The 10,938-nt window shown below is 42.5% G+C and overlaps 1 protein-coding gene across 1 annotated transcript; it reads right to left on the bottom strand.

Annotated features, from left to right (window-relative positions):
* Window positions 1-374: 374 nt before the first annotated feature.
* LOC147612940 (uncharacterized) lies at window positions 375-10,737 on the bottom strand. The gene is made up of 9 exons (XM_086782216.1): window positions 10,474-10,737; window positions 10,194-10,373; window positions 6,728-6,803; window positions 2,820-2,958; window positions 2,608-2,725; window positions 2,319-2,410; window positions 2,154-2,223; window positions 1,937-2,019; window positions 375-1,800 (listed from the first exon to the last, which is right to left on the bottom strand). Exons 1-9 carry the CDS (start codon window positions 10,555-10,557, stop codon window positions 1,680-1,682), a joined length of 963 nt encoding a protein of 320 aa, XP_086638342.1. The 5' UTR covers window positions 10,558-10,737; the 3' UTR covers window positions 375-1,679.
* Window positions 10,738-10,938: the final 201 nt, after the last annotated feature.

Raw genomic sequence — 10,938 nt, 5'->3', positions numbered from 1 at the left:
ATTTTCTGTAAATTAGAGTGCACGTTCTTGGGCATGTGCCACAAGACTTATCATTCTCCTTGGTCCAATCATGACACCGATAGGTGATCAGAAAAATCACCTCACCTCAAAAAAACACCTCAGGCAGCCTTCATGACACCTGATCACTAACTGAATGGCACCATGCCATTATGAGCTATACCTCATTGAAGACAAGGAAAGACCATGCTCCTTCGAAAAACAAGTTGAACAAACATGTGTATGCTTTATTGAGTGGAGCAAGGGGGCATACACGGTGCTAGACCAATCACATGGGCATTGGCATAAAACAATAGTTAAAATCTCATGCAAAGACTCAGCACCGACTCTCATTGTTTCCCAGACACTGCCATAATGTGAATCAACCATTCTAAACAAAACAAAAAGTTCATGACCTTGAGCGTAAGAGATTTGGTGAGTGTGCTACCACATTTTACTCCTCCACATGTGCACATCAGAACATTTTGAACTTGCCCTTACTTAAGATTGTTCATGGGTCAGATCGTAGGTGTTGCATCAAAACCACCAGAAGGAGCACGTAATTGGCAAGCTCTTGTGCATCACAGCACTCTCTCAACTAGGATCCCAACTTGGCCCCCTAACTCAGCACTAATCAAGGAGCATACTACTATAGTTTTAAAAAGTGAAAACCAGGAGGGCTTTAACCAGTTGTACAATATAACCTGCTCGTATGCATATACCATACTACTCAAACCAGACTGATTTGGCATCATAAAACAATATCGGAAGTAAGGCTTTATGAAAGAAATGAGACCAATGCCTAAAAGATATACCACACGACCTCAAACATCAAAAACATACTGCAAAGAATGCTCCTTGCTGCAATATAGGCTTTCCTTCAGCCACCGGTTGTGGGCGTATTTGGCACATGAAGAGATCAAATGCTTAAACAAAAAGCAAGCTTTTGCAGAAGAAAGTCGTCAAACCCCGAAGGAAAAGCGCACTTTAGGCCTGTCAATCTGAAGCCAGAAACTAGTCAGTGTTTTATCTAAAGTTGATTTGCGACCCTATGCAGAAGTCAGCAGGCATTCAATGAGCCAGAACTTGTCCCTAAGGTGGGCAAACTCTTGATGCAATCTCTTCATCTGGGTTGCCCACATAAACCATCATTAAAGCATTCATGCAAACCGTGCTCACATAAGGATTCGCAATCAAAATGTGTTTCACACTTTAAGTCATCTCGCATAACCCATGATTCAAAATACACATCCAATGTAAATATGTCAATAATGAGTGCTACCACAAATGAGGGTTTCTGGGGACATGGTGTGCAAAAACATTGAAACTGCCCTGTGACTTGATGGTTATGCATCTCCTTTCATAAACATTTGCCTTTTAACCATTTCTCCATGCCTGATGCTTGATGCCAATGCATCTATCTCCAGCCCTGATGCCTGTCAGCTACCAAGCCCACCTAGATGACAATGTGATGCTACACATGACCAAACTGAAAAGAAAGTATGCTAATGATTACGATGTTGATGATCTCCCCGACCATGGCAGCCATATGATGTGCACCCTGATGCACCAGCCAAAGCTGGAAATGCCATGAGAACAAAAAAAATCTTTAGAGATCAAAAACATCCCTTTCAGACAATTGCTGCCATGGGGTCCCTGCATTCACTGATTCCACATTGCTATCACGCTGGCCTGCTGGCCTGATTGTTTGAAGCACCATTTACGTTTGTTGACACGCCAGGTGCACCCCCATCTGAAGAGTTCATGAATTCCTTTTTCCTTCCAAAAGGATTTTTTGAATACGTGAAAAAGGTTAAGACAGAAACTTGAAGTTGTTTTCCTTTATGAGAGGTTTGTGAAGCATTTAAGAGTGTTAACAATCCCTTTTCTAGAATAGAAATACATATGCAACAAGATGAAGCTACAATTGAAAGGATATTGAAGCCGCATGCTGCCCCTATCGGAGGTTGTGACAATTGCTCCTTGCAGATTATTGTGGACGGCAATAGCACTGTTTACATCCTGCATAAAACCCAAAAAAAGATGGATTTTAAAACTTTACCTGTGGCAACAACTAGCCTCTAGTTAGCAAAAGTGATAAATGCATACCATGAATTCAATAAAGCCTCTAGTTAGCAAAAGTGATAAATGCATACCATGAATTCAATAAAGCATACAGTGCTCCTCCCCTGCCTTAACACCTTCATTTGTCGAAACCCTAGCTGGCTATAAAAATCAAACAGAGCAACCATGTAAATATATATATATATACATTATGAGCCTTGCATAAAAAGACAATATAATCTCCTGGGTACACATACCCACTGAAGATGCCCCTCAATTCAGCTTCACTAGTAGTTTCTCCCAGATTCCCTACGAACAAGGTGTTGCACGGTGGGTTGTCTTTGGTGTTCTGCATTATGCCAGACAGGTTGAATAGTGAGTGAAAACTCATTGCAAACACAACACTTGTCGAGCCTACCCACCAGAACAACATAATTGGACCTCATTCGTGTAGGCACCGGTGCCAAGCACTCACACATACATACACATGCACAAAAACATAATACTTAACCGCAAGCAAAGAAGAAAAAAATCTGGCTCATTTACCTGGATAGGCGCATATCCTGCAGGAGCTACTGATGGCACTAAAGGCTGAGCAACAGGCTGGACTGGAGGTATGCCATAACCGCCATAAGGATCGTAAGAGCCACCCGTCGAGATAAAGCTGTCAAGAAAGGATACCAATGAGCCATCTTCAACAAGCAACAGATGAACTTGCACGCAATCAATAATGCTCAATATGCACAGATGGAGTCAACCTTTGAGGGACCCAACTAGCTGGAGGTGGAGCAGCAAAGGCACCAGGAGGTGCATAGGGGGATGGAGTGTAATCCCCACCAGTCCGCAGTCTTTTACTTTGGTCAAAAGGTGGTGTTTCTATCCCAGTCCCTGTTACACCTGGTGAAGAGCAACCGGTATAAGAGACTTTAAAAAAAGGTCAAGAGGACATACATGTTCCACAGGCATTGCATCGATAATCTTAAACAAACATCTAATCACTATCTGTAATGTTTTCATCTGCTTTTAGTCCATTTTCCAAAGATCTCTTTCATTTTTGATCTCTTGCCGAGGGACCTTCGCTTCCAAAAAAGGTAGAACCTAGAGCCCCTAATGCTAAAATCTGGTATAACTTATCCCCAAGGCGGTAGCCTAGTGGATAGAGCTTGGATCTATCATTCAAGAGGTTATTCTGTTGGGGACACCCTACCTACTGTGTGTACACATGCAGGTGGGCACGATAGTCGCCATCCCACACATTAGTCAAGTCATCGCTACATCGTCTGGGCATTTCCACCTCATCATCGATGATCCTGTAGTGACAGTAGTGTGCCATGCTCGCCCCTCAAGCTTGACGCTCTAGATAATGGACATCAAAGATCGTGACACCGAGTAACTAACTAACTCTGCAGAAAGTTCACTCCAATGATCAATCAGCCAAGCAACTCACTTGCGGGGCTCGTCCCACGGCTTGCCCACTGCCTTCAAAAAAGTGGCCAATATTTGGAAGGGCGGTATCGTCACCATTTCGGCATTCTTTTCGCTTTCGCCCTCTGGACGAGCTACATGACACGTTATGGCACGGGACTTATGTCTACACTGAGGATCATGTGGATTGGCACCTCATGGCAAGGGATTTATGTCTACGTCAGGGAACAGTAGGCTGGATATGTGAGGCCAGGGATATCCGTCCGTGCCCATATTCAGAGTATGGTATTCCGGTGGCCTAGGGACATGGCCATTTTCCATCTCTGCAAGACTTCGCACTCATATGATGTTTTTTCTCCCAATCATGAGCCTTTGAATCGACAAAGAGCACTACGCAGATGTCATACCTAAACTCTAAAGAAGATGGAGCTCCAACCACAGCAAGCATTCCTGCACTAGTCTCTGCAAGACTTCGCACTCATATGATGTTTTTTCTCCCAATCATGAGCCTTTGAATCGACAAAGAGCACTACGCAGATGTCATACCTAAACTCTAAAGAAGATGGAGCTCCAACCACAGCAAGCATTCCTGCACTAGTCTCTGTAAGTACTTGAGAAGGAGAATAAAACGCCAATGGTCTCAAATGCCTCCAAACCGTAGTTGGCAAAGCCAGCCAAGAACCCTTGAAGCCTCTTTGCAAGCTCCATTTTGAATGTAATAATGAGCGAGGAACTTTTACTTTTGAGATCCATGCGATGTATTGCATCATGTAAGACTTGAACTGGTGAATCATGAATCCTTATTTAGACTTGCATATCGCCCAACACTACTCTTGATCAGGTAAAGCCTGAGTATTTAAAAGGGCACCCTTGGCCTAGTCCCTCTTGGTTGTGACGTTCATATACCCTTGTGTCCCAAGACCTCTAGTGAGTACAAGTTACATATGCATGGGACCACTTGAAAATTGGAAATATATTATCTACTCACGTATGACTCCTGCTCTTGGTAATCATGATGGATCAAATCTTAGTTTATAAGATAATGATAAAATACTGAGAATAGTGAGGCAACTAAAAACTCAATTATTCTATTGGTCAAACTCTCTTTGAAATAACAACCTTGCAAGTACATGGTTTTTTAGCCTTGGATGAAGGCTTCTAGATCCGCATGGATCTTATTTTCTCAGCCATAGTCCCCATGTGTCTAGCCCAATAAATGAGACTTGTCTCTTCCATGTGCCTACACACACATGTGACCCATGTAATAAACACATGACTACACACATGTCTTGTCACCAGCCTGGGCATTTCCAAGTATGAAAGGGGACTTGTGGACTCCAGGATGTCTAAATATTTGGAAAGTACAAGCTTTGGGAATGGGGGATTATCCTAGAATACAAAGGACCACACTCCTAAAATTTAGGAGAGTTGCTATTTTTGGCCCGACTCCGATGGAAATTCTGTTCGTGTCATTACATCTGGGATTGAGCAGACACCAAGAGTTGGCAAAGTGCCTATGACAGAATGTCTACCAGTTGGGATATTTTTAGAGATAAAAGTTTATGGAAGGACCCATCTCTTAGATTGGGACATGTGGCAAGAAAGTGGACCAAAGTGAGACAAGTGGCCTCACACTTGTTAAAAAGTGGATCAAAGTGAGACAAGTGGCCTCACACTTGTCACTTCAGCTATTGTGTGGCTCTCCACTTGTCATTGTAGCCTTCTCTTGCCATTTTAGCTCATGGGAGGCCCAAATCTATAAATTGGAGCCCTCTCTCTTCATTAATAGAGGCTCTCTTGCTGCACACTAGCCTCTACCACCGTTGAAGGCTGCCCTAATGATGGCTACTCTCTCTCTTGAAGGCTGCCCATGAAGAATACCGACTGTTGGGGACTGTTTTGGAGACTTCCATCGCGAAGAAATACTGAAGGCAAGGGTATTTAAGCATTTATTATGATTTCTAGCCATTGTAATTGTTGTACCAATCATTATACTAGCTGTACCAGTCCTTGTACCGATTGTACCAGCCATTGTACCAATTGTACCAACCATTGTACTTGTTGTACCGGCTGAATGGAGAGTTGTACTTGCTGTACCAGCTCTATTGCATGAAGACCCGTGGTTTTTGGAAAAGAATCAGTACCCACACGGAGGTATATGGATTATATTGTTGGCTCGGCATTTCTACAGCCTATGTTCCGGCTTGGTTGCCTCGTGTTGGGCTGTGTTATGGCATTTGTATATGGATAATCCGGCATCTCCCGTGAGGAGTAAGGCCCTCAAAGCTTGTACATGATATTATTCTCCTTGGGTAATAAAATACTCCAAGGAGGGGTCGGCCCATTCCGGCCTCTGTGTGGTGTCACATGTGCAAGATCCATTTTCAGCATTTGTGGATGTTTTGTCTAGCTTTTATGTTTTATGTAAAGTGATGATGGATGTGTTAAGGCTATGGCCATGTTTAAGTGTTTTAATATGCATTGATGGTATCAACAAGTGTGTCAAAGACCCTAGTCCCCCGGGCACCCGCCGCGAGTTACATGTCTAGCCCATGTGACTTGCCTTTTACATTCACCCATGTTGCAAACAACCTTTGAGTTCTCAACCATACACACAAAAACACAAAGAGATATGCTCCCCCTTCATCCATATAGGATTACGAGATTAAATTTCTAACACTCACAACTCCTATGGCTGATGATCTAATAAACACAACATTCAGCTCAAAGACCAATGATTGGAATGCTCGTGGAAGATCCTTGTGCAAAAATATGTTGTATCCTTGTCAAAAAAAAAGATAATGATATTTGTACACAACACAAGTCAACAACTTGTGGATTTGTGTTGAGTCAAATGAATATAGCACAATATCAGAGACTTACAGAAGAATCATATCTCAAAGAGAGAGAAAAAGTATAAGACAGTAGAAAGCCATCACTTAGACCAATATGTTAACTTGTGGCAAGTCGGCAAATTGTGGATTTGTCTTTACTCAAATGAGTGTAGCACAATTGTCAATATCAGAGACTTTCAAAAGAGTCGCATCTCAAAGAAAGAAAATATCTAACAAGGTTAAAGATAGTAGACATTGATTGCATAGAACAATAACAGAAAACCATAGGTGTGTATTGATTCAAGCCCTTTCTGAATAAGCTGTATATACAGCATTCAAAGTCATGCACTTATTCTATGAGCCATAATCCAAAAACCAAAACAATAGATGCAGTCATAAGCCCTTACCGCGTTTTACATATAAATTCTTCTTAGCCATCTCTGCTCGCAGTACAGAGTTTGTCTCAGGATCAAAAACCAAATTCTGGAAAAAAAAAAAAATCTCTCTCTCTCTCTCTCTCTCTCTCTCTCTCTCTCACACACACACACACACACACACACAATTGTACCCCAAAAATGCAGCACACTCAAGATAAAATTGCAATTATACATTTAATGGTTAGAAGAAATGTGAACAATGTCAAGATGACATTAGAACCTAGGACAGGAATCTCAAAAGCACACTACCTCAGAATTGAATCAGAGGCTTTGTAAAATATTGCAAGGCAAAAAGGAGAACGTGAATTCTGAAAAATGGGCAAAGAGGAGAATGTGAATTCTGAAAAATGGGGATGGGCAAACTCTCCGCTAGAGAAGTGAAACATTGAAAGAGAATGATACAATTCATGCAATTGAGTATGTTATGAAATCAACACCATACTAGGCCGGAAAGATTAGCCTCTTGATTCTCAGCTTGCATCAACTGTACTAGACAGAGAGTACGAAGACACAGGTCACAAGTCCAGAAACTCTAGAATTTAATCTTTTAAGAGAAGGGAAAATCCTAATAGATTGCCTCTCTAATCGGCCAAGCAGCGTTAATGCATCAGTAGACTAACTCTAGCAAGTTCTCCCACAGGACAAGAATAGGGGCAGAACTCACATCGAAAACTTTGAATTCAGACCAGATACAAACAGCGTCTCAATCAGCAAAACTGTGGCATTATGTCTACACCTAGAGAAGGTTTCACCTCCAACCTTTCTCGACTGAAGCAGGGGAAGCTGTAATGGCATGCTCTAATGGACTAGCAGAGTGCGGGTAGCAGGGAGTGATCTGACCATCAGGCTTAAGCACAGTCATGGCCACTAGGGAACTTCAGTATTCACTGAAGGTAGACTTGATTAATCCAACACCAGCCGCTTCAAGTCAAGTGCCGCAACTATTGGAGAACAAGCCTATGTGACATAGCGGAAGCCTTCATGCCTTAATCGCAGCCCGTAAGCACCCTATAGGAACATTAACGCAAAATGCATGAGAGAAGAGAGAGAGAGAGAGACTGGTTTTCAGTATATGTATTATGTACATCGAAAAGGTTGCATGCATGCTATCCCAAAATGGGGCTACTAACTACTTATGACCAATCTTCAAAAGGGAGAAAGATGATGCACTACTTCCTTTTATACATGATGCATGGATGCTGGTCGGCCAGTTCCAAGGGCTGTCGGCCAGCTTCTGTCCCCTCTAACATGAAATGTGTTACATAAAATGCCACTCTTCACCATAAATACTAATAAATGCTGCCAACTGACAGATATATGCTGAAATCTGCTGCCAATAGGATGCTAACTCGATGATGATGCATGTATGCACCTAATACTATTGCCTGGATTAGGGCTAAATGTTGGGATTAGATCAAAGATTAGCCATGGCGCTGCCTTGTGCACGTGACATCCCCTCTTGCTAAGCTTGATGACGGGAATCCAACTTTTTCTATTTTTGACTTTGGATGACCGTCATCATCCCTTGACTATTCTCGGATTCCAACTTTGTCGTACTTCTTCCTTGGCAACTTAATTGAACCTCCTGTTACACCTCTAAATCCGCTCCATGACTCGCGTTGAAAATGTGCATCTTGTTCCAATGCTATCCCTTGTGCCTGCATACCCTTGCTCCTCAACACACTGACTTATGATTGATGACTGAGGTTGATCAAGTTACCTAACTAAAGCGGCTCCACCTATTCCCAGGAAGCCACTAAGGTACTCCTTTGAGAACCTACCTTCCATGGGCTAAATGCTAAGGATTCACGTAATGCATACCTGACCTTCCCGATGCTTCTTAACTACTTGCGTTTACCTTGCTTAGACATGTACACCCCTTATGACAATGCCCTTGAGAACTGCGACAATGCCCTTGTGGTGCAAGTATGACACCCCTGGGGTGGAGGTTGGTCCTCGCGCCATGAAGGTACGGTGGGTGTGGCTAATAGTCAAGGCATGACTACTAGTCCAAGTAGCGAGACTTTACATATTCTGATATGAAGCTTGGGTCCCGCAATGCTTGGTGATTTGGCTGCACATGCCAAATCTTAACTTGGAAGGAGTCATAGCCTCCTTCAAGTAAAAAGAAAGGAAGATAAAGAACAAGGTGGAGGGAAATAACTCCTTCTTCACAAAGAAGAACTTCATCTATGGAAAGAACAACCAAGCTGAGAAGGACTGCTATGATAAGAAGCCTTGCAAACATTGTGGAAAAACCAACCACAAGAAAACAAAGGCCAATGTCACATAAGAAGAAGAAGAAACTTGCAAAGAAGATGCAAACTTTGAAGAGTATGAAGACTCATGGACCTTTTAAAGGTCTACTACATAGAAACTACAAAGAAAGTGACTTGACTACCATTGTACTCTACCAAGGACAGAACCACGCACAACTTCTAGTGAAACTATATCATAGGCATAGATTTATCTGAATGAAGTGTGTATTAGGATAACGCTTGAGTAGGAGTGTTGGAGAACAAGCCTTATCCAAGTACAAAAGAAAAAGTGTGTAAAAGGACAACATATGTATGTGTGTGTGTGAACCCACTCTTACCTAAATATTTAGATATTATACCTGTACTGACCTAAGCAACGATATTATGCAAGAGATGCTCTAAGCCTATAAAAGCATTATACTTGAGTGAAAAAATAAAACACAAGTCACATCATATGAGTCATGAAAATCTCTCTCTTTATTTGTGCATTCTCTCTCTCTCTCCCCCTCCAATGCCATAGCCATGTTTCAGTACAAGCCACCATAGCCATGTTTCAGTACAAGCCACCATAGCTTGTGTGCGGGTATCTAACCCTAGGCCTAATTCTAACAGCAACTTATCATGGCTCATGACCAATATGATGGCAACAAGGGTATATTTGATCTAGAGTGACTTCTCCCCACCATACCTTGACAAAGGTTGAGGGCTAGCCTCATAAGTCCATATAGTCTCTTGGACACATGATGCTCTACGAACTGTACTATAAGCCTAATTAAGAACATGAAGTGTAAACTGGAGAGTGACCTCTCCCCCACATCCCTTCACAGAAGTTGGCCAGATATGTCCTAATTGTGTCTTAGCATTTGAAGTGTACAAAGAACCCTAGACTCATGACATCTTGAGGGAGGATTGAAATGTGGTTACAAGATGCGCTCGCTACATCCAGATATGTGATGGCATCTTAGCCTATGAGGTGTACTATGAACCAACACTCGTAGAAATATGGTTAAAAGATTTCAATGTCGTGATCGCATCTTAGCCTTTGAAGTGTACTAAGACCATAGACTTATGACATCCTGAGTGAGGACTGAATGGGGTTAAAAGAAAAACCAGTATCAAAATGATAGTAAGCGACCAAATCAAATTCTGAATCCAGAACAAGAATCTTATGTAGAAACCTGCAATGCATCTCTGGCAGCGATGGCCATGGCAGCAGAGGCGAAAAGGGCAAAACCCATGGGCTGGTCACCCTTGAAGTTCATCTGCGAAGCTTCGTAACCAGGCCACCATCTCAGGAGGTTCTGAAGCTCTCTCTCCTTGACATCAGGCGGAAACCCTAGCACGAAAATGGTCCTCACCTGAATCTCACAAAGAAAAAAAACAGTTAAGCACAATTACCTTTCCATCGCCACACACAGCTGGCAGAGCAGCAGACATAAGAAACGCAAAAAGACAGACCTCATCGGTGTCAACCATCGGTGGGAGAGGATGCCCGGATGTTGGAGGCCATTGCACGAAATGCTGAGGTCCAGCGCCTGCCATCCTTTGCTAGCCTCTGCTACTGCGCGGGGAGCAGTTTTTGTTGATAACCTGACGACAAGAGATCAAGGAAGGAGTTTCATAAATCACAATACAATTCTTCATTTAACGCATTGCCCCCACGATTGCGTTTTGAGCGATCCATTAATTAAAGGCCATCAAAATGGCAAACATTTGACGCTTAAAAGGTTATTTACGGTAACTGTGTGAACCAATCCTCACAAAGAAAAACAAAAATGGAGGTTGAATTTTACTTATTAAACCTACTTGTTTAGTATGGAACCTACCCAAGGGCACATGTATGTTTGCTAGCAGGGGGGCTACATACATGCCAACAACTTGGGAGGTGGATGTGGTGAAGGCAATGTAGGACATCTCTCATAT

Source organism: Cibotium barometz, chromosome 44 (assembly GCF_041138505.1).
Source record: "Cibotium barometz isolate CiBa-2024 chromosome 44, ASM4113850v1, whole genome shotgun sequence".
NCBI lineage: Eukaryota > Viridiplantae > Streptophyta > Polypodiopsida > Cyatheales > Cibotiaceae > Cibotium > Cibotium barometz.
This window is presented reverse-complemented; position numbering and strand designations above follow the sequence as displayed.

Coding starts and splice junctions, on each gene's coding strand:
- LOC147612940 (XM_086782216.1), bottom strand. CDS start 10,557: ATGGCAGGCGCTGGACCTCAGCATTTCGTGCAATGGCCTCCAACATCC. Junction 10,374..10,473: donor CGATGGTTGACACCGATGAG/GTCTGTCTTTTT, acceptor TGTGAGATTCAG/GTGAGGACCATTTTCGTGCT. Junction 2,726..2,819: donor GCTAGTTGGGTCCCTCAAAG/GTTGACTCCATC, acceptor CTTTCTTGACAG/CTTTATCTCGACGGGTGGCT.